General features: G+C 46.1%; 1 protein-coding gene across 4 annotated transcripts in view; it reads left to right on the top strand.

Annotated features, from left to right (window-relative positions):
* Window positions 1-23,633, top strand: part of PHKA2 (phosphorylase kinase regulatory subunit alpha 2) — a 276,577-nt gene that overhangs the window by 229,332 nt on the left and 23,612 nt on the right. For 3 of the 4 annotated variants that reach the window (XM_055564934.1, XM_055564933.1, XM_055564932.1), the window contains exons 11-19: window positions 1,490-1,543; window positions 2,230-2,352; window positions 7,783-7,878; window positions 12,389-12,496; window positions 14,217-14,295; window positions 16,583-16,717; window positions 17,377-17,486; window positions 18,591-18,735; window positions 18,987-19,065. In XM_055564934.1, the coding sequence (XP_055420909.1) occupies window positions 1,490-1,543; window positions 2,230-2,352; window positions 7,783-7,878; window positions 12,389-12,496; window positions 14,217-14,295; window positions 16,583-16,717; window positions 17,377-17,486; window positions 18,591-18,735; window positions 18,987-19,065 (929 nt within the window). The remainder of the gene's footprint in view (window positions 1-1,489; window positions 1,544-2,229; window positions 2,353-7,782; window positions 7,879-12,388; window positions 12,497-14,216; window positions 14,296-16,582; window positions 16,718-17,376; window positions 17,487-18,590; window positions 18,736-18,986; window positions 19,066-23,633) is intronic. The other variant, XM_055564935.1, reaches the window with a different exon arrangement.

Genomic DNA, 23,633 nt, shown 5'->3' with positions numbered 1-23,633 from the left:
TGAAGTCTCTGAGCCATCAATACCCAGGTTCTTGTGCAGTAGAGTTTCAATTCCAGCTGGCACATTTAAACCTCAATTCGTATCAGTCCTGTGCTTCTAAGACAGAGCTTCTGAACCCTTTAGAGATCCTAGACAGACTCCCTTAAGAATCTCATGAAAGCTACAGTCCCTGTCAGAAAAAAATGCACATGTCCCGATATCCTCAAACTTGACACACGATTTCTGGGGACTTGAAGATCTCCAAGTTAAACTGAGATTAAAAATCCCAGGGATGTCCCAGGTGGTCCAGGGTTAAGACCTCACCTTCCAATGCAGGGGGTGCAGTGTTCCTTCCTGGTTGGGAAACTAAAATCTCACATGCCTCACAGTCAATAAACCAAAACAGAAAACAGAAGCAATATTGTAACAAATTCAGTAAAGACTTTAAAAATGGTCCACGCACAAAAAAATCTTAAAATCCCTGCTCTGAGGTGAGATGCAGAAACTATGACACCGCACCAAACTGAGAAGGTTATACAATACTCTAGCCAACTGAAGTTATCAGTGAAATGACAAAAAAAAAAAAAAAAGTAAGTTTCCTAAACCACAATCTGCATGTTGATGATCCCACTTAGATTTGGTGAAAAATGCTTTTAGCCTCTGGAAACCAAGGGGTAAAGGGTCTCCAACCATATCCCCAGAAGGCACTGCCTCAGTTAGGAGCCAGTGGAGAAAACAGAACCTGTTTAGTTTGTAGAAGTAGGCAGAGAGTTCATGTAGAGAAGGAAGCATTTCAAGGGGAGCACGTTCTAGACTGGGCTTCCCAGGACACCCCAGACACTATGGGATTGGCCACTGGGAGTGCGCTTGCCTCCATGGCCAGTGCTAGAACAGCCCCAAACGCTTAACTGAAGAATGGACACCCAAAAGTGCGATCCAGGGATAAGGGAGGCAGATTCAGATAGCACTGCACTGCCCTTCTTTCTTGGCACCCGAGAAGCCGGAGAGGAACACTGAAGCCTGCAGCAGGAAACCCAGCAGCCATGGCCTTAAGCCACAGGAAGCCCTACCGCCTCCCTCCTCCACTTCTTGCAGGATGCAGGCTTCTTTGTATCCAGAGCCTAACTCCTATGAGTCTGGAGTCGCCTTGTGGCCTTCCAGTCTTTCAAGTAGAAGCAGTCCAATCAGTCCACATATCACCATGGGTGGCTTCTCCAAGCAGTGAGGGTCCCTTTGCGTCTTTGTACAATACAGCAAATCAGAATGAAAGGATGGTCATTCTGTGAACCATGGAGTAATTAATCTCTCAGCCCTGACTGCCACTCTAATGGAAAGTTTTGGCATTCCCTTCCAAGTACTGATCAAACTTTATTTTGGTTTGCTTATTACTTAAAGATGAGTTTTTGTACTGACAGCAGTGAGCACTTGGTTGTTACTAAAAGGGCTGACTTGAATCAAAGAGATAAAGAAATTCTTCTGTTTCATCAAATGCTTCTTTTTGTCTTCTTAGGGGCGTTATGGATGCTGTCGCTTCCTTCGAGATGGTTATAAAACCCCAAGAGAGGTTGTATTTAAAGATTGTTTCTTCTGATTCCTTAACTGCTTCATATCTAAGTTGCCACTGTGGCATTCTCCCTCTGTTGCTTATAAAAGTTACACGTTGGAATACTGGAAAGAGCAGTCTTAATTTTGGAGTCAGCAAGCTGGAGTTAGCCAATAGACTAGTAAGATCATTAGGAGAGCAGCAAGCTGGTGATTTAAAACCAGCTTGCTGACATGGACAAACAGTTCTCTCGCTCACATGTTTTTTAAAAGGCCACCTGTGGCCTCCTTGGGTTCCTTTGCCGTAGGGACTGATAAAATGATGTCAATAAAACCGTCTGCCCAGCACTGCAAGAGTCAAATTTCTCCTTATTTGTTATAGAGACAGAGAAAGCTTAATCTAATAAACTACCAAGTAATGCTATGTGCATTTGATTTACTTTTCTGAAATTTTACCATGGATAACTGCCAAAAATAGCTTCAGTCATGTCTGTCTCTGTGCGACCCCATAGACGGCAGCCCATGAGGCTCCCCCGTCCCTGGGATTCTCCAGGCAAGAACACTGGAGTGGGTTGCCATTTCCTTCTCCAATCATACCAGCCTCAAAGTTGCCCTGAGTCAGAAAGCAAGGGACACCCAGTGAGGCACAGTGGTATCACGTATGTAATCTGACATTACCTTTTAGAACGTTTACCTGTTTGCTTCCAGGACCCAAACCGATTGCATTATGACCCTGCTGAACTCAAGCTCTTTGAAAACATTGAATGTGAATGGCCTGTGTTCTGGACTTATTTCATAATAGATGGAGTCTTCAATGGTGATGCCGTTCAGGTGAGAAAATGCTGGGCGTTGTGTTGGTAATCAGCATTTTCATGGCAATGGTGTGCTGATGGTTATTAGAATGTAGGGTTATGCAAAAATTCAGGGGCACTGTGTCAGTTACCTGTTGCTGCCAACAACCTTTCCTAAAACTTCATGAATTAAAACAGCTATTGTGTTTGCTCAGTGCTGTGTAATTTGGGTAGCACTCAGCAGGAACGGGTTTCTCTGCTGCTTCTGGTGTCAGCTGGGATCAGCAGGGCTGCAGGAACTGGCCTCCCTCACGTGGTTGCAGCTTGATGCTGCCTGTTGGCCCGGAGCTCAGGTGGACTGTTGGCCTGGGTCTTCATTTTCCACTTGGGCTTCTCACAGCATTACAGTCTCTGGACAGTAAAGCTTTTTACATGATGGTCATCTTTTCCCAGAATGCAAAAGCAGAAGCTGCCAAGCTTTCTTAAGGCTTTAGGCCCCAAACTGGCAAAGTGTCACTTCTGTTGCATTCGGTTTTTTCAGGGCTAGTGTTGCCAAACCAGGTTTGTTTTGCCAGAGCACAGCAAGCCAAAATGCTGAAATGCCGAGGTTTGCAGCAAAGAGAGGGTTTATTCGCAAGGCCACCATGCAAGGAGAACAAGTCTCAGGTCTGCCTGCATGAAGACTAAGGCTCGGGGTATTTATGGGATAAAGAATAAAGCAGCACAGTGGCCTGAAGTTGGGGAGAGGTGACTGGAAAAAGGAGTGGTAATTCTCATTCTGCCCAACTGTGGGCCACAGGTCTCTGCACATTCTAAAATGGAGGTGCTTAGCATGCTCTGAGGGTGCAGTTTTTAGCCTTCTGATGCCCCAAAGTCACCAGACACTCGCCCGTGCCCTGTTGGAGGGTGGGTGGTCCTAACCAGTCTTAACCAGCTCAGTTAGAACGAGACATAGTTGACTCCAAGTTCCTGGAAAACAACTCGAGCAAACATTGTTTAGACTATGCGCTGCTTGGAGGACATGGGAGTCTTAAAAGCACCTTGATTAGTGAAGGCCTGTTACAGGTAAAAATAGATTTGACTAATGATTACCCTTGGTTTTAGTCCCCCCTATGTTTTGATCATTTCTCCATGTCAAGAGGAGGAGGACAAAGACCCCTCTGGATATTTCCTGCCTATAAGGGGTGTAGACACAACTAGGGCTTGAGGAATGAAACCGCTTAGCACTCATTTGAAAATATTCTCTTGATCCTGGTTTCAGGTTAACATTTTGATCTGAGCAGTTACCACCTATGTACCAGCTGTCAAGGCATTCACAGGCCCAAGATTGGTAAATTACAGACAAAGATGTAGCCTGAGGGGGCCTGTAGAATGGCAGAGATTGTTAAAATTTTCATTCTTTTTTAGCAGTTTTATTTAGGATAAGCCAGGGATCAAGCAAAAGCGAAAGTCAGTCAGTCGTGTCCGACTCTTTTTGACCCCATAGACTATGCAGTCCATGGAATTCTCTAGGCCAGAATACTGGAGTGGGTAGCCTTTCCCTTGTCCAGGGGATCTTCCCAACCCAGGGATAGAACCCAGGTCTCCTGCATTGCAGGCAGATTCTTTACCAGCTGAACCACAAGGGAAGCCCCAGGGATCAAGTGTCTTACCTTTTTCCATATTGGAGTGTCTCGATCATTATCTGTTTGGCTGAAACACTTAGATATTAAATGTGGAAGGACCACAGGCTTGGAGAAATAAGTATGGTTTCTATAATATCCTGACCATGTAGAACCTTGGCAGGGGTAGATGCCAGGGTCTTTTTTTTTTTTTTTTTTTTTTTTTTTTCTCTTTAATCTGAGGACATGAGGAGAGGACCAAATTTCAACTTAGTGTAGGAAAAAATAGGTGACAGGAAATTCTCTGTTGATTAGCTTAACCCAGTATCTACATCTGAGGGCTTTCTACTGTAAGTCATTCAAGGGGAGGACACGGCATAAAGGCTCGAGAACTAGGAGGTGGGGTTCTCTGGGGCGGGGGGCACCAGTCTCCCACAGACGAGTTTTGTTGCTGCTGCTGCTCTTTTCTGGCCACTGTGGTTTGCCATCTTTAAGGCTGCTCTTAGCTAGTGTGGTAGTGCTCTGTGCTTAAGTCGTGTCCAGCTCTTTGCAAGCCCATGGACTGTAGCCCACCAGGCTCCTCTGTCCATGGGATTCTCTAGGCAAGAATGCTGGAGTGGGTTGCCATGTCTTCCTCCAGGGGATCTTCCTGACCCAGGGATTGATCTTGTGTCTCCTGCATTGGCAGGCTGATTCTTTACCACTGAGCCCACCTGGGAAGCCCTGTCTTAGCTAATATCTTATTTAATGTATCAGCCGCATAACGGGTGTCCCAGCCCACAGCCTTGCTTCTTGTTATTTCTCCACACCATCATCAGAGTGATCTTATTAAGAAAAAGATGATGCTATTGCTTGTCTTAAAAGCTTTGAATGGCTTCCTGATTACTTTTGTGATGAGGTACAGGCTCTTCACACGTTTTATAGGGTCCCAGAAGACCTGTCCCTTGTTTTCACTACTGTAGTCCAATTTCTAATTATTTCCTTTCTTGAGTTCTGTGATCCAAGCAGATGGAAACTTGTTCAGGCCTTTGGGCAGGCCAGGCCGTCTCTCCCACCTTCTCAAATACCCAGGAACTGTCCTGAATATTCATTGGAAGGACTGATGGTGAAGTTGAAACTCCAATACTTTGGCCACCTGATGCAAAGAACAGATTCATTTGAGAAGACCCTGATGCTGGGAAAGATTGAAGGCAGGAGGAGACGGGGAGGACAGAGGATGAGATGGTTTCATGACATCACCAACTCAAAGGACATGAGTTTGAGTGAACTCCGGGAGTTGATGATGGACAGGGAGGCCTGGTGTGCTGCGGTTCATGGGGTCGCAAAGAGTCAGACACAACTGAGCAACTGAACTGATGCTTTCCACCCTCAGCTTCCCCCCCCCCTTCATTTGATTCGTTTTAAGTGTCTCTTCTTTCAGAAAGCCTAAAAGCTTTTATATATGCCCCACAGCTGTTATAATAGCCTGGCACCTATCAGTGTATTTCCCACTTAGCTGTCAAAGGACCCTGCTAGAGATGGTCTCTATCCATCTGGGGCATATGCCCCATTCCTAGTATATACTAAGTGCTAAATGGATATTTATTAATACAGTGTTCATTTGTTCAAGACAGATTTCTTTTTTATTATTTATTGAAGTATAGTTGAGTTACAATCTTGTGTTAATCACTGCTGTACAGCAAAGTGACTCAGTTGCACATATAGATATTCTTTTTCATATTCTTTTCCATTGTAGTTTATCATAGGATACTGATAAAGTTCTCTGTGCTATACAGTAGGACCTTGTTTGTTTGTTTTTCAAATTGGAGGATAATTGCTTTACAATGTTGTGTCGGTTTCTGCCATACAACAATGCAAATCAGCCATAATTTTATATGTGTGTGTGTGTGTGTGTATGTGTATGTATCTGTATCCTCTCCCTCTTGGGCCTCTTTCCCCTCTCCCTTCCCACCCCTCCAGGTCATTGCAGAGCACCAGGCTGGGCTCCCTGTGTTATGTAGCAGCTTCCCACTAGCAATGTGTTTTACACATGATAGTATGTATATGTCAGTGCTGCTCCCTCAATTTGTCTTACTCCTTGCCCTGCTGTGTCCACAAGTCCATTCTCTCCATTTGCATCTCCATTTCTTCCCTGTAAATTGGTACATCAGTACAATTTTTCTGGATTCCATTGTATATGCATTAATATACAATATTTATTCTCTTTCTGACTTCCCTCTGAATAACAGGCTCTAGGTTCATGCACTTCACTACAGTTCAGTTCAGTCACTCAGTCGTGTCCAACTCTTTGCGACCCCATGAATTGCAGCACGCCAGGCCTCCCTGTCCATCACCATCTCCTGGAGCTCACTCAAACTCAACGTCCATCGAGTCAGTGATGCCATCCAGCCATCTCATTCTCTGTCGTCCCCTTTTCCTCCTGCCCCCAATCCCTCCCAGCATCAGAGTCTTTTCCAATGAGTCAGCTCTTCGCATGAGGTGGCCAAAGTACTAGAGTTTCAGCTTCAGCATCAGTCCTTCCAATGAATATTCAGGACTGATCTCCTTTAGGATGGACTGGTTGGATCTCCTTGCAGTCCAGGGGACTCCCAAGAGTCTTCTCCAACACCACAGTTCAAAAGCATCAATTCTTCGGCGCTCAGCTTTCTTCACAGTTCAACTGTCACATCCATACATGACTACTGGAAAGACCATAGCTGACTCAAATTTGTTCTTTTCATGGCTGAGTAAAACTCTGTTTGGCATTTGCTGCCATGCATGCTTTGGTGAGCAGAAAAGAGCTGTTCTCATGAAGTTTATGTGACTGAGGAACTCATACATCTTGCTGGGTTTTAATCTGCTCAGTCACATGTTCTGGCGTAGGATACACAATCTAAGATTCATTTTAGTTTTTGAGAGCTGCCTCTGTTGAATGCTGACGTGTTTCAGAAGTGGCAGTAAGCTTTAAATATTAATATTCCCTCTTTGTTGACTTTTACACTTTAGTGATTATCTTGGGTCTTATGTTTTCTGTCTTTTTACCCCAGGACTGACAGATCTCAAAAAGATTGAGTTGGAATTTCAATTATGAACAAGTTTGACAGTTACCAGAAACAAAAGGCTAAGGAGACAGAAAATCCTGTGCTTAGTACCTTATTTTGTAGGTCTCACAGGATTTATTATTCTTACCCGCCAAGCTATCTCTTCTACTCATTTTAAAAGTGATGCACCCCATCATGCTTTGCTGTCCATAAATTTCAGAAGAAAAGAACATGAGATCAGAAAGGCATTTGATTGACTCTCCAAAGATGAAATGTGTTAAATAGCTAGGTGGCTGGTTAAGGGTTTTTCCCCTCACCATTTCCCTTTTAATGCATAGGTTTTTATCGCTGCTTTTTAAATTTAATAGAAGCGTTTACATCAACAGCTTTTACTGAGTGGCACATCCTAAGTGTTGGGGTACATGGATCATAATACACACACTTTCTTTTCTTCCCATCTGATTCATTCAGCAAACATTTCTTGAGCAAGTTTGAGTGCTTTTTCAGTAGAAGACTACCAACAGGTGGAAATAGGATGCACTGCTTAAGATCTGGCCTCCACTCCAAAAAGCTTATAGTCTAGCTGGTGAGACAAAATTTAACTGTGAGAAGTTAAGAGTGTACTATTTAAATCATGAATGAAAAACAACACATAGAAGACCAGTTGCTTTTCGCTCTTCCTAACATTTGGTATCAGCACAGTCCAGGCTCCTCTTGCACTCCATGAGCTGCAGGTGTTTGTGCGTTTCTTAGCCCTGTGTGCTACTTCTAATCTGTTTGTTGCCCAGAGAGCTGTTTTTCTGTCTTGTGCTGTCGTTTCACCCCATGAGTCATGGTGCTGTTTTCTAGGTCCAAGAATACCGTGAAGCCCTGGAGGGGATACTGATCAGAGGCCAGAACGGGGTCCACTTGTTGCCTGAACTCTACGCCATCCCGCCTGACAAGGTAACCATGTACTTGATTATCTAGAAGAAAGTGAGTTGGGCTTGGCCATTTGCTATTTTTCATTCCTCTTTCAGACCTAACGCTTTTTCTCCAGAAGTGGTTTCTTGAGTCTTGGGTAGCATTGCTGTTTATCACAGAAGTTATGGATTTAGAGCCATGCTTGACCTGGAGGTTGCCCAAGGGAGGCGTTAGTTGAGGACTTTCAGAGGGTACCTGTCCTTCTTCCGAGCTCAGGACCAAGCAGGCCCTAAAATCACAGAACACTGTCGGGCACCATGTTGTTACACATTTCCGTGGAAAAAGAAACCAGACAGAATCTCCCTGGGAGAGGGGGAGAGATGTACAGGCATACCTTGCTTTACTGCCACTTTGCAGATAACTTTGCATTTTCTTTTTTTTACTTTTACAAATTGAAGGTTTGTGGCAAGCCTTCATTGAGTTTTTTTCCAATAGTATTTGTTCATTTCATGTCTCTGTCACATTTTGGCAATTCCCACGTTTCAAACTTTTTCATTATTATATTTGTTACAGTGATATGTGATCAGTGATCTTTAATGTTACTACTCGTGAACTTGATGACGGTTCGGGTGATGGTTAGTATTTTTTAGCAATAAAGTATGTTTAAATTAAGAGACGTACATTTCTTTTAGACACAATGCTGTTGCACACTTAATAGATTACAGTATGTAAAAGTGTTAAGTTGCTCAGTCATGTCCAACTCTTTGTGACCCCATGGATTATAGCCTGCCAGGCTCCTCAGTCCATGGAATTCTCTAGGCAAGAATACTGAAGTGAGTTGCCCTTCCCTTCTTCAGGGGATTTTCCCAACACAGGGATCTGAACCCGGGTCTTCTGCATTGCAGGTGGATTCTTTACCATCTGAGCCACCAGGGCAGACCTTGGTATATAGTGGTATAGTGTGAACATAATTTTTTATGCAGTGGGAAACCAAAAGTTTCATGTGACTCCATTTATATTCATTTTATTGCAGTGGTTTGAAAGCGAGGTCTGCCTGTACAGGGGTAGTTCAGAATCTCTTCCTTTCAGTCACACAGTTCCTGAGCTAGAGCTTGAGTGATCACTTAGAAGCCATTCTATATCAGGAAAAGAGAAACTGGCCAGTTCCAGGAAGATGCCCAAAGGTAGTTTTGTTCCTAAATTGGGTCATGATGATTTGATATATCTTAATGGAAGATTTCCCTGTACATATCTCATGTTAAGCAGAGAAGAATCCTCATTTCAAGGCTTATTCTCTTTTGAATGTTCCTGTGGCTTTAAAGCTTCATTAAGACATTTTGGGACAGAAGAGACTTCAGAGAGCAAGGTTCCTCCCCCAGCTGACAGGGCCTGCACTAGAGCATAACCCTGCGGTCACATAGCAGCTTGGGTCTAGGAGTTTGTGGTAGAATCAGGCCCACAAGCACATGGTCAGGGGACTGGTAAAGGCCTTGGAAATTATCTGTCTCAGTTCAAAGAGGCTGTGGAATCTGTCAGAGTTCAGACAGCACTGGGGTCTGCTTGGAATTAGACCCCAGTTCAGGGCCTCCTGACAACCACACCCTGCTTCCCACTGGGTGGTGCATTTTTGGGGGTGTGGAGAGTCCGTCATTGTACAGATCAAACCATGGAGCCTGCAGGGGCTGTTTTCTTTCTGAGTTTTCAAGGCCTAGATTTCCTGCAAATGTATTCATTTTACTATGTGTGATGTGGATGTGTTGTTGGGGGTCTGGGTGCAGCTGGCGGTGGGGGCTGGGTAGTTACTTCCTAGCAACTGTGTGTTCAGGTTGCCCCTTTTCCAGAACTGAGGTACTTGACAAGACTAAATTAGTCATGGGAGGTAATTTGGAACCTGGAAGCAGAGCAAGGGAAACTGAATAGCTTCAAGGATATTTTACCTATTTTATAGTGGAGATAACCATCCATCCATGTTCCACTAAAAGGCACATTTCCTGACTGTAGTACATGCTAGGTGTTATATGCTTTTCTTGTGAATATGAACACTTCTGGCTGCATGGTGTAAAAGGTTATTCTGCAACTTTTTCTCATCTGACCTCCATGCTTATACTTGTCATTTCAGCGTCCTCATTTAATCCAGTGTATTTACACATCAGCTAGGCACTGATTTTGAATATTCTTTTGAGCACAGTTTGTATTGGCTGCTTCCAGATGACAGCTGGGAAGGTTCCCCCATCCCATCAGTAATACGGAGAGACTGCTGCAGACAGAGCCACCCAGACCCCTATGGCACCTTTGTGCAAATTAGAAAAAGGGCCTCATTCTTGGAGCAGCCACAGCCCTGGGCCAAGGCAGCATCCACCCTGGGTTCCAGCGTCACTCATTTCCACAGCCGGACATACTTCTGCAAGGCACCACTGACCAACGGGGCCTCCGTTGAACAGCTTGAGACTCAGGCAAGCGTGCCCAGCAGACGTGCTGAGGAGCAGCTGCTCTGGGTCGGGCAGCACGGCTGGGGCACAGAGGGGTCATGATGCCAGCTCTCCCTCTGCCAGCTTGCAAGCTAGGGAGGTGGGAAGAGCAAGTACATGGACTGAGGACAGATACCAGAGTGCCGTGCTGGTGGCAGAGGCTTGGTGCATTAGAGAACCTGCAAACTGATTGGAAAGACTGAGGTGGAGAGAGGGAGACACACACCTCCACGGGCAGGCAGGAGCTGGCCGTGGGTGGAAGAAGGGCAGAACTGGGCTGTCTTCTGTTCTTTGCATCAACCTGTTCCCATTCCAGATCTGCGCAGTCTTTCTTAACACTACTTACATTTCAAAAAGTTTTAATGTACCATCTGACTGTGAAAGTAATCCTGCAAACTGCAGAGCATTCAACATTCTATAGTAAGAAAATATTTCTCTCTAATCTTCCATTGCAATGTTTTGGAGAATCTCCCTCCACTTTTTATCCTATTTGATTACTCATAACATTTAATTCTGTTCAGTTGATAAGCTTAAGTTTGTCTTAGTTAACTACAGCAAAATTTTAAAAATTTACTGAATATATTCACATGGGCTTCCCTGATAGCTCAGTTGGTAAAGAATCCGCCTGCAATGCAGGAGAGCCCGGTTTGATTCCTGGGTTGGGAAAATCCGCTGGAGAAGGGATAGGCTACCCACTCCAGTGTTCTTGGGCTTCCCTGGTGGCTCAGCTGGCAAAGAATCCACCTGCAATGCGGGAGACCTGGGTTTGATCCCTGGATTGGGAAGATCCCCTGGAGAAGGGAAAAGCTACCCACTCCAGTATTCTTGGGCTTCCCTTGTGGCTCCCATGGTAAAGAATCTGCCTGCAGTGCGGGAGACTCCAGTTCCATTGTCCATTCCTGGATCGGGAAGATCCCCTGGAGAAGGGAGAGGCTACTCACTCCAGTATTCTGGCCTGGAGAATTCCATGGACTGTGTAGTCCATGGGGTTGCAAAGAGTCAGACACGACTGAGCAACTTTCCCTTTCAGTTTCATATTAACATCACTGATGTTATTAATCAACAAGCAGAGAATAACTCGCCTAATGATGTGAATTTTTCCTTTGGAGAAGATGTGTTTTCTATTTCCTTCAACTGGTTTATGTTTTCTGGAGAAGGAAATTCTCCAACCCCCAACCAACAAACGTTGTAATGATCAAAAACCCAAAGGTCAGCATGGACTTGACAACAGAGAAGGTTGAAGACTGACTTTTACAACATGTAGCCAGCACTGCCCATCAGAGAGAACTGTAGTTTGTTTTAATGAGTCAAAAGCCCCAGTGGATTCAGCGTTTTGAGTCCCTGATGGAAAATGAGTGATCTAATAAGACCCTGATGCTGGGAAAGATTGAAGGCGGGTGGAGGAGGGGACGACAGAGGATGAGATGGTTGAATGGCATCACTGACTCGATGGACATGGGTTTGGGTGGACTCTGGGAGTTAGTGATGGGCAGGGAGGCCTGGCGTGCTGCAGTCCATTGGGTCGGAAAGAGTTGGACACGATTGACTGAACTGAATTGTATAATTTTTTCCTCAATAAATAGCGCCACCTTCTGGTGATTTTCTTGCATAGGCACACGGAGTTCATGAACACCTGAGGAGAGCAAGATAGAAAGCCAAAATAGCATCCAGAACTACACTGCCACGGCTATTGACTGATGTTTTAGATTATTGTGCCCATAATACAGTCAAACATAAGCATGAGATCTGAAATTTCTTGTCGCCCAGAGTTGTGCTTAAAGAAGGCAGGCCTGACTTTTAGAGCCTATCTCTCTGCCTTTTGCCATCCGTATGCTTGTGGGCAGAGCATTGCTTGAACCAGGCCTGGGCTGGAGTCCCACCTCTGCTGCTTTTAGCCACGTGGCCCCCACATGGGCCCCATGGGCCTCAGTTTTCCTGGCCTCCCTGTCCCAGCTCTTGCACAGAACTGGTCTGGAGGATCAAACGAGTGACACTTTTAAATCCTCTGTGCGCTCTCCATGTACAGTGCCACTGGCTGTTTTATCCTCTGACGTTCTACCTTGGGGTTTTCCTCTCTTTGCCAGGTGGATGAAGAGTATAAGAATCCCCACACGGTGGATAGAGTTCCCCTGGGGAAGGTGCCGCATCTGTGGGGTCAGTCCTTGTACATCCTCAGCTCCCTGTTGGCAGAGGTAAGGGACTTGGGGGCTTCACTGCCTGGAAACCATCCAGTTGGAAGTTCAAGGGACCCTGGAGGAGCACAGGGGCTCTCTGTTCAGTGTGGCTGTGAATGTCCTTTGCATCTTCACGGCGGTAAAGTCAACTGATTGGGGTTGGTTCTGAGGCTGGAGGCCTGGACTTGGGTCCACCCTTACGGTAAACCCTTTTGGGGTTACCTGCAAGCCAAGCACTCCCTGTCTCTCCCCCAACACCCCTTCCCGCTAGCATTTCCCATCTGTGGCTAGAACGTGGGTGAGCGGACAGTCAGGAGGAGGCTGGAAGCTTCTCAGCCGAGGTCCGCACATGCGCGAGAGATGCAGGGTTTGGGGAGCTGCTGCACGTGGCCTTGACTCTCCAGTGCTCTCTACGGGAAGGGGCAGTGGCTGGTTTTCTGTAGTGCATTTTGTGTCAGATGTTCCCTCGGGCCATAGTACCCCTGCTGCCTCTGACTCATTCCTTCTTGGGAAACATCTTTTTACCCCCAGGCTTACGTTTTTAAAATACAAATGCTTTTGTGACAGTCCTGTGAGTGCTTTTTATCTCTTGGCTCCTCAGTCCTGGGAGGATCCTGCTCCGCTGAGTGTCTGGACCCCTGGGGAGGGGTGCAGGGCGGGGGGAAGCCTGGGGAGCAGTGGGCTGCATGTCACTGGAGTTCCTGGTATGTGAGAGAAGACCCAGGTAAAGTGGTCACAGTGCAGGCGGCCCTTAGGTGCTGAGGTGGAGTCGTGGTTTCATGGATATGATCGTCTCTGCAATGTCATGGACATGTCCTTGGGGGTGCAAGCTGTGTCTTACACTTTTTTATTTATGAGTAGGGAAAAATCATGTATCTCCTTTGGAAAGCCAACCCTGCCTCTGACTACCTCTGTAACCTTGGGCAGATCTCTTAACTTCCCTGGGCCTCACTCTCTTCATCTTTATTTATTTACTTTTTTAATGTTGTACAGCTTTTGTTTAAATGTAGATTTTTTTTTAAAGTTTCCTCATCTTTAGAGTAAAGAGGTTGAGTTTGATCATCTCTGATACGGTCCAGCTCTGATTTCTGTATCAGTGAGATCAGGAACAAATCCCTCTGCTTTTGTTTCCTCTTCCCAGAGTGAAGGCCCTCATATAGGCCCAGCATAAGGTCCACCTTGTCCTCAGGACTCCCAGAACACCTTGGTCCCCTGTCTTAGGGTACCTGTCATTTATAGATCATGTGAGGAAAGCCACATTCAGAGAGTACTCTGCCAGCAGGGAGGGGAGTTTTTTTGTTTCAGGACAGTCAGCTCTGGGCCAAGTCCTCATTCTGCCCCTCATCCTGAGCTCAGTGCCTTGGTTTCTCAGGCCAAGGCACCTGGTAAGGTGGTGTGAATGGTGGTGCCTACCCATTAGGAGGACTGTGCAACAGAGCTCAGCACTGGGCCTGGCGCAGGGTGAGGGTCAGGGAGCACGAGTTACCCTTATTCTCCCACTCACACAAGGTTGGCATGTTTGACTAGCCCTGGAGAGCTGGCTGCTATAAACAGGATAGAGTGCCATCTAAATGCTATAGTGTACAATATGTTCAGAGAAAAGCAATGCCTTGGAAAAATATAAAGGACTAAAATACTGAAGATCTTGAGCCTCCAGATATTTTATTTCCAAACTTAGGTTTAAGGTGAACTTTTAGTTTATCAGTGTATCATAGCGTTGATACTCCTATTTTCCTAGGGATTCCTTGCTGCTGGTGAAATTGATCCCTTGAACAGAAGATTTTCCACTTCAGTCAAACCTGATGTCGTCGTACAAGGTTTGTGTGTTTCCTATTCATATTTAACTTTGGAAAACCAATGTAATTTTTACAGCACATTTAATTTTTTTAAAGACTGTGTATGGGTATACTTTAGCATATATCAGTTCTATGAAGTACGTTCTATAATTCAGCAGCTCCTAATCTCAGAGTTGGTTTCTAGCCAGCAGTTTTCTTGAATCTAAACCTTGATTGCAACTGGGGCACAAGTGATTCATTGAGCATCATTTTTCATAACTGCTGTCTTTTAAAAAGTAGAATGTGACCTTGCTAAAAACTCAAAACCCAAGTGACAGTTCACTCATTCCTCCCTTGGAGGTCTGACTTCTTTCCAGAGCCGCTGGTCCATGTTCTCACCTGCCTCCCCTTCTCTGCAGCCGGCACTTCCACGGACGTGCAGGGCCAGCCCAACCACTGCTGCAGCGCTGGCTCTGACCGCCCGTGACTTCCCCTCTCGGTGCCTCAGGCTCTCCCTCCCACGGGGGACTTGCACTCTCCAAGGGGACTCTCCCTCCCGGGGGCACTCTCCAGGAGTGCACAGGCCTCAGAGAGCGACCTCTACACCAGCTAGTGTCAGCGCGTCGTGTCTATGCCTGTGTACCCTAGTGTGCACTGTACACTTCTTAAGGACAGCAGCCTTATTTTTGTAGCTTCTGTGTTGCTTGATACACACACACTCAATATAGCAAAAGCAATTATTGAGAAAATGGAAGGAAACCCTGTCTGTGGCCACGGACGCATTTCGCTGCACTTGCCCGGGTTACAGCAGAGGTTGTGTGCAGGTCATCACCGGTCAGTGCTGTGTCCCAGGCCCGCCGAGACACGCCCAACCATCACAGCATCTTGATGAGGGAGAAACTGTGACGATCATGGTTATCATCCCCCTCTTACATGTGAGGGACCCACAGCTGACCCCACTGTCTCTGCCTGTCACTGGAGCACATGCTGCCAAGTGATCGCTTCAGTCCACAAGGCCACTTTTCCAACTGTGGGCTGGCACAGCTTGACGGAGCCTGAGCACCATTTTTTTTTTTTAATGCAACAGAAGAAAACAGAGTAGAAAATATCAGAGGTTGTGGCCTGGAGGAACGGGAAGTCTGGTCTTGGAAACTTCTCTGTGTGCGGCTCTGTCATATCAGCAGGCTCACAGGTCTCCTCTGAAAGAGTCACTCCCACACAGTGACTGCTGTGTGGCTATGATCCATGCAGACCTCTGCATGGTGTTGGAAGCTTCCAGAGAGACGGATGTGAAGGGCAGCTGCTGGCCCACTCCTGCATGGCCAATGTCCCCATGCTAGGGCCTGGGGCTTACCTTCCTGTCTCTGCTTGGCTCTAACTGCAGGTTCCCCTCAGGGCCTTGTTGTGAGGCTCAGATGAGGCCGTGGGTATTAACATACTTTGGAGAAGTCTCACATGCTATGTAAGTACAAGGTCTCAGCCGCATTTGTAGGTATCATAGCTTCAGGAGTCACCGGCCTCAGGGTTCAGTGGTAGTGCTCAGGGGGCTACAGTCAGCAGTAAAGAAGTCTTTCCTCTGGCCTCAACACCGCCCCAAGCTGCTCCAGTTCCTAGCGGGCTCCACACAGCTGGACCTGGCAGCGGCCACTCTCTGTATGGCCAGAGCTCCCTTCCTCTAGCCCCCTCCCTGACACTCCTTCCCTTTGTCAATGCATGATCCCTTCTCTTAAAAGCCAGCGGTACTGGTACAGCAGGAATGGGGGTCTAAGCCCATCTCAAACCCCACATCCCAGGCATCCCAGAGCCCTGCCTGCCAGAGAGCCAGATGCCCAGCCTCGCTCCCTGGAGATGGGTCCCAGCCCGGCCCACTGGGGTGTGCAACCCACCTCTGGGGTGGCTCTTGCCCACCAGCAGGGTCCGTGTGCTCTGCTTCCCGGTGGGCCAGGCTGCCCTACTACCACCAGCCCACAGGTAGGTCCACCCTTCCTTCTCTCCTGAGTGTATAAAGCTCCTCCCCATCAGTCAGAGAGGCAGGACATTGATAACTTGGCTTGTGACCTGTTGCAAGCCGTTTCAGCTGGTCTCAGACTGTCTTGTACATTGAGGGCACTGGTTAAATATGCATTGTAGGTGTTGAGGGGAGATGAGGCCAGAGAGAATTGGGAAGAGCAACAGGACAAGTGCTGTCCATTTCCCTTCAAAACCTCCCAGCCTGTGGCCAGCCTGCTCATGTGTCTATGACAGATCAGAGACAAGAGCAGACAGCAGCGAGTGTCTGTGAGGGGACAAGGGCCAGCGTCTAATGCAGACACTACGTTCTTGTTCACAGTGACTGTTCTGGCAGAAAACAACCACATTAAGGAGCTTCTGAGGAAACATGGGGTCAACGTCCAGAGTATCGCTGACATTCATCCAATCCGAGTCCAGCCAGGCCGCATCCTTAGTCACATATATGCCAAGCTTGGTAAGTTTGGGGAAGTAGCAAGGTGTTTTTGGGGAGGTTGCATCTTGGTTCTAGGCTTGGGATCTGGGGGAAACTGTGATATGTGTAAATTTTAAAGAGTTGGGCAAAGCACCAAAGTAGATGGTTTGATTGCTTTGATGTGAAGAGACAAGCCGGACAAGCACATTCCTCTCATGTCTGTTCAGGAGATGTCACCACAGGTGGCCAGTGATTTGTCAGATATATGGTAAAATAAAGAGCCATCTGGAAATTCACAACTGAAGCAGTCATTTGCATCTTGATAATGTTTCTAAATTTTTTCCATGGTCTAAAAAATGCTCATTTACCCATTAAAATGGGAGGTGTGTTCTCTTTATCTCAAATCTGACTGTTTAGGATTGTGGTTCCATACTAAATAAATAAAAAGTAAACAATAAACTCCTCTTAATAGTTTTATTCCATATAGATGTTTTACTGGGTGCTGTTCTTATATATGCATGAAAAGAAGGGAGTGGGATTCTTAATTCATCCTTGTCCCAAAAAGGATAACAGTATTGGAAAAACCAAACCCTAGAGTGAGTTGTTTAACATATCAGTAAGTTCAGGCTTAGGCAGAATCACTTGGATTAGATGTCACTGTGCCTGCTCTAACTTGAATTTCTCTTTTACTTTCTACACAGGACGGAATAAGAATATGAGATTGAGTGGGCGACCATATCGGCACATTGGTGTCCTTGGGACATCGAAACTATACGTGATTAGGAACCAGATCTTTACTTTCACGCCCCAGGTGAGAAGAGCAGGCCAGTAGCAAAGCAACAAACATTTGTTTATTAAGCTCTCTTTTTCTGTTTGGCGAGCTACTTTGACTGCAGCAGGATGTACATGCAAGTGTTCAAATACAGACAAAAGATGACATCCAAGACCTAACACAGTCCTTTACTCATGGTTGGTGCTCAGTAAATGCTGCTTAGCTCTGAGTATGCCATCACTTCCAGTATGAAATGCACACACTTTAAAAATTGGCTAGTGCATGCCGCTTACAGCCCTCGTGCCCCCTAACACTCTCTCAGCTTGTCAGCAGGGCCTCTATCAGTGGACTCCCACATGGGAAGTCTGAGTTTTCAGGCCCCAGCCCCCTTGATGGGATTCTGAATATACTGCTCTTATGGGTCTTCTCTTCAGAGTTTTTGTTTCCAAAGAAAACTAGCCCAGTGGAACGCAAATGACCAGCTAGAAAGGCCAACCGAGGGATCAGTTTGTCAGCATGAGGCACAGCCCCGGGCACATAGTTGGCCGTGGGCTCATGGGTCAGTCACCTCAAATTGCTCTTTCTCATCCAGCCTGTGCTGCTTGCTCAAATCTTAGGAGTTATTTCCCTTCATAAGGAATTTTAGACCAGAGTGGAGTGTGCATGGGTCCAGAGGCCAGGGCAGCAGTATGATTTTCCTGGACACGATGCAACAGTGCCCATAGTTCACGTTAACCAGGCCATCAGTCAGGTAAACAGTCTCCATGTCTCACCTGCTCTCAGCGGCCCCACTAGGAAAGCATCTCTGAGCTCAGCAGCCCTGGACCGCAACTGGAATTAAGGAGTTATTGATTTCCTTTCAGGGACAGCAGTGCTGGGCTAGGTCCTTAAATCCCCATCTGAGGAGCCATAAATAGACCTAGCCTAGCGCCCTTTCCTCCCACAGTTAGTGCTAATGGAGCCCTAGCTCCAGGCTGGGGCAGATCGATGGGTGTGGTCACAAGGAAAGCCCCATGATGGAGCCAGGGTTGAGTCTCTTCTCTGGAAACAAAATGCAAGGATTGGTGCTGCGGTGAATGACAGCTGAGGTTGTGTGGAGGGGAAGGCAGGACAGTGTTGAACCTGACCTGTTGTGACTTGCAGTTCACTGACCAGCATCACTTCTACCTGGCCCTGGACAATGAGATGATCGTGGAGATGCTGAGAATTGAGCTGGCCTACCTGTGCACCTGCTGGCGGATGACGGGCAGACCCACGCTCACCTTCCCCATCACGCACACCATGCTCAGTAAGTCCGTGAACTTGATCTGCCCTGACTCATGTCCCATGGGTGGTCTTTAATCTTTGCAAAATGTTTAAAATGAGTCCCATGGACAGAGCTAGGTACCAAAGAGGGTTCTGAGCAGTTAGGGTTCTGAGATTGGGAATCTCCTATACGTATTTTAATTGGTTGGCGTTGATGAACACGTTTCAGCACATACCCAAACAAAGTATTCCCAGATGAAGTGAACTAATTCATCTTTTTTTTTTTCTTTTTAGCAAATGATGGCTCAGATATTCATTCCGCTGTTCTTGCTACAATTCGCAAACTAGAGGATGGATATTTTGGAGGAGCTAGGTACTTTGTGATTTTTTTCTAGAAAACAAAAGTAACATTGACCTTTCTTAAACCCTTTTACTGCCCTTCTCCCATTTTTCATATCCACTGCTGAACATAGAAGTGTAGAGCTTTAGAGTAAAAAGGAAGTTAAAACATCTAATCCAGTTTACCCATATGAAACTGGAATTATCTCTAAGCAGTATTTGCTGGGTGTTGGTGAAGCTTTTATGGGTGCCAGGAGGCCTGGAGCATAGAGCTGTGAGTGAATCAAGTCTCTCTGAAGTGTCCCCCTTGAGATGCATGTGTGGAATGTGGAGTCTGTTTCTGCTAAAAGGTGGGCTAGCAAACCCCTAGTGCCTCAGGGCTGGTAGGTGCTCAGTAATCAAATCACTCCTTGGCTTGAGGGTGCCAACACCTTAAGGGATGGGGGCGCACCTCCCAGGGACACCCCTGTCACAAGGTAGAGGATTTCTCTGTAGCCTCTGTGTCTTGATCTCCATGAAACTCCTGAAATATGCCAGAAGGGCCCCAGGAGAGCCTCAGCACGCAGCCAGCTCAAGTCACATGTGGCCTTTCCTGAGGTCAGGGAGGCTGCCACTGAGTCCCTGATGGAATGCCAGTTGCTAGAAGTGTTTGGGAATTGAAGTTTGCCTTTCTTCTCACATCCTCCCATGCCAGGGACCCTGCTGCCATGGTAAATTTTTTAAATTGTAAACTATATGTAATATAAAATTGCCCACCTTAACCATTTTAAGTGTACAATTCGGTTGCATTAAGTATATTCACATTGTTTGCAACCAGTCTCTTAGAGCTCTTTTCATCTTGTAAAACTGAAACTCTGTACCCCTGAAACCACTCTCCATCTGCCCCGCCCCTGGCCCTGACAACCAGGGTCTGCTTTCTGCCTCGAGGTGTTTGCCTTTTTGTGACTGGTTGATTTCACTTAGCCCGATGTCCTCTGGGTTGAGTCACTGTATTATTTCTAAGCACCAGGGCTGGCACCTCTGCTCACTGAACTTGCTGTGGGGTTTGCTGCACACTTGAAGTGGCCCTTGCTCCAGGCTTCTCCTGGCCTCTCTCAGGAGTGTCTGCGAAGTCCTCCTCCGCATTCTGCTGCCAACATCCCAGGGCTGGCGCCATGACTGCAGTTGGCATCCACTTGTGTACAGTTCATCTCCAGCTTGGATAAGTTACCACCTGGCATATGGTGTCGTAACCGACAGACAATAACACACGCCCGTAATTGACTGTTTTCCAAAATGAATTCTTTTTCTGAAATCTTATCATCGTCAAAAGGATACTGTGTACAATTGTTTGAGCATGCAGTGTATTCTTTGTCTCTTTATGTGTAGTCTCACATTGTCCTTTGCTTTGTCTCGAGCAAATATTCCTATTTTGTATGCAAGGATCTGTAGGCTCAGAGAGCCGGGGGCACAAGATGAATAGGTGCCAAAGTGCCATGTAAATACTTGAACCACCGTGTCGAGCTGGATGGGGGCTTACAGGAATCGGGAGGGGCTCCTGGTTACAGAGTATGGCAAACAATTCCCAGATCCATGGAAAGAAAGAGGGATGCCTAGGCTCCACGATTCCTACTAAGTAATTCATAATTAAAGTTGAATCTCATTTTGGCTCTTTTTTAAGTCTGAGGGTATTTGAGAAACTGAACTCACTGTACATGCCAGACTCTATCCTGTGGACCCACCTGGTTGTTGTTCAGTTGCTAAGTCGTGTCTGACTCTTTGTGACCCCAATGGACTGCAGCCCGCCAGGCTTCCCTGTCCTTCACCATCTCCCAGAGCTTGCTCAAACTCATGTCCATCAAGTCAGTGATGCCATCCAACCAGCTCATCCTGTCGTCCCCTTCTCCTCCTGCCTTCAATCTTTCCCAGCATCAGGATCTTTTCCAGTGAGTCAGCTCTTCACATCAGGTGGCCAAAGTATTGGAGCTTCAGCATCAGTCCTTCCAATGAATATTCAGGACTGATTTCCTTTAGAATGGACTGGTTGGATCTCCTTGCAGTCCATGGGACTCTTAAGAGTCTTCCAGCACCACAATTCGAAAGCATCAATTCTTAGGTGCTCAGACTTCTTGATGGTCCAGCTCTCACATCCATACGTGACTACTGGAAAAACCATAGCTTTGACTATATGGCCCTTGGTCAGCAAAGTGATGTCTCTGCTTTTTGATTTGCTGCCTAGGTTGCTCATAACTTTTCTTCCAAGGAGCAAGCATCTTTTAATTTCATGGCTGCAGTCACCATCTGAAGTGATTTTGGAGCCCAAGAAAATAAAGTCTGTCACTGTTTCCATTGTTTCTCCATCTATTTGCCATGAAGTGATGGGACCCAATGACATGATCTTAGTTTTTTGAATGTTGAGTTTTAAGCCAGCTTTTTCACTCTTTCACCCTCATCAAGAGGCTCTTTAGTTCATCTTCGCTTTCTGCCATAAGGGTGGTGTCATCTGCATACCTGAGGTTATTGGTATTTCTCCTGGCAATCTTGATTCCAGCTTGTGCTTCATCCAGCCCAGCATGTCACATGATGTACTCTGTATATAAGTTAAATAAGAAGGGTGATGATATACAGCCTTGACGTACTCCTTTCCCAATTTGGAACCAGTCCTCTGTTCCATGTCCAGTTATAACTGTTGCTTCTTGACCTGCATACAGGTTTCTCCGGAGACAGGTAAGGTGGTCTGGTATTCCCATCTCTTAAGAGTTTTCTACAGTTTGTTGTGATCCGCACAGTCAAAGACTTTAGTGTAATCAGTGAAGCAGAAGTACATGTTTTTCTGGAATTCTCTTGCTTTTTCTGTGATCCAACAGATATTGGCAATTTGATCTCTGGTTCCTCTGCCTTTTCTAAATCCAGCTTGAACATCTGGAAGTTCTCAGTTCAAATACTGTTGAACCCTAGCTTGAAGGATTTTGAGAATGTCCTTGCTAGCATGTGAAATGAGCACAGCTGTGTGGTAGTTTGAACATTTTTTAGCATTGCCCTTCTTTGGTATTGGAATAAAAACTGACCTTTTCCAGTCCTGTGGCCACTGCTGAGTTTTCCAAGTTTACTGGCATATTGAGTACAGCACTTTCACAGCATCATCATTTAGGATTTGAAATAGCTCAGCTAGAGTTCTATCACCTCCACTAGCTTTGTTCATAGTGATGCTTCCTAAGGCCCACTTGACTTCACACTCCAGGATGTCTGATCCTAGGTGAGTGACCACACTATCATTGTTATCGGGGTCATTAAGACCTTTTTTGTACAGTTCTATGTATTCATGTCACCTCTTCTTAATCTCTTCTGCTTCTGTTAGGTCCTTACTGTTTCTTCCCTTTATTGTGCTTATCATTGCATGAAATGTTCTCTTGGTATCTCTGATTTTCTTGAAGAGATCTCTAGTCTTTCCCATTCTATTGTTTTCCTCTATTTCTTTGCACTGGAGACCCCAGTTCTATTTTCCATTCCTGGATTGGGAAGATCCACTGGAGAAGGGATAGGCTACCCACCTACTCCAGTATTCTTAGGCTTCCCTTGTGGCTCAGCTGGTAAAGAATCCGCCTGCAATATGGGAGACCTGGGTTTGTTCCCTGAGTTGGGAAGATCCCCTGGAGTAAGGAAAGGCTACCCACTCCAATATTCTGGCTGAGAGAATTCCATGGTCTGTATAGTCCATGGGATCCCAAAGAGTTGGACAGGACTGAGAGACTTTCACTCTCACCTTTACTCGATTAGAAGGCTTTTCTCACTCTCAGGCAGCACTTCTTGCCTTCTTGAGGTTCACAAACTCGTGAAATCATTTGCATTGCCTGCTTCTGTTTACTCTTCTCCAACTAAGCCATTTGAACCAGTCATAATCTGACCCTGGTAGCTCTGAGGCAGCCTATAGTTTTCTGCCTCCAGATCTAACATTTTAAGAATAATGTTAGAGAGCCACATAGTGCTGGCTCTCTCTCTGTAGGGTAGACATCCAAGGCTTGGGAAGCAAAAACTTGGAGACTGCTGCCTTTGTAGAAGAACCCCGTACTGCCAAACCCTGCTCCCAGAGGTTCTGTGGAACTTTTCCCAGACTGACGATAGGGCGACTCTGAGCCAGTGTCCCTTCTGGAGATGGCCGCCCATCACATTCCTTCTAGAGAGAACTTTGCTCAGAGCAGTGACTCGCCCAACATTTACCCCCACTCTCCTCCCTGGGCCTTGTGTGACAGGGACTCATAAAAGCTAGCACTAGCGCACCCAGAGAATCATTTCTTGTGGTTTTGTTCTGGTCTAGTTGTTTTAGGGCAAAAAATCCTCAAGGGTTGGCTCTGTTTAAAAGTGGTTCGCTCAGTATGTTTTGTAAAACTTTGGTTGGTTCAGTAAAATAGATTTCTATTTGTGTTGGGTTTGGGAATAAGAAATCAGTATGATTCATTTTGGCTTCTAATATGCTGTGTGCTTCCACTTCATACTTGCTATTGAATTTTCATTTTCATTTCTTGGCTGGACTACTTGTATGGGGCAGTCTGCAAGTGACGTATTTATGGATTCTGGCAGAAGTGCCACCTAGTTATTGAAAATCGTCTCTGGATGATTCATCAT

This window comes from Bubalus kerabau, chromosome X (genome assembly GCF_029407905.1).
Source record: "Bubalus kerabau isolate K-KA32 ecotype Philippines breed swamp buffalo chromosome X, PCC_UOA_SB_1v2, whole genome shotgun sequence".
NCBI lineage: Eukaryota > Metazoa > Chordata > Mammalia > Artiodactyla > Bovidae > Bubalus > Bubalus kerabau.
This window is presented reverse-complemented; position numbering and strand designations above follow the sequence as displayed.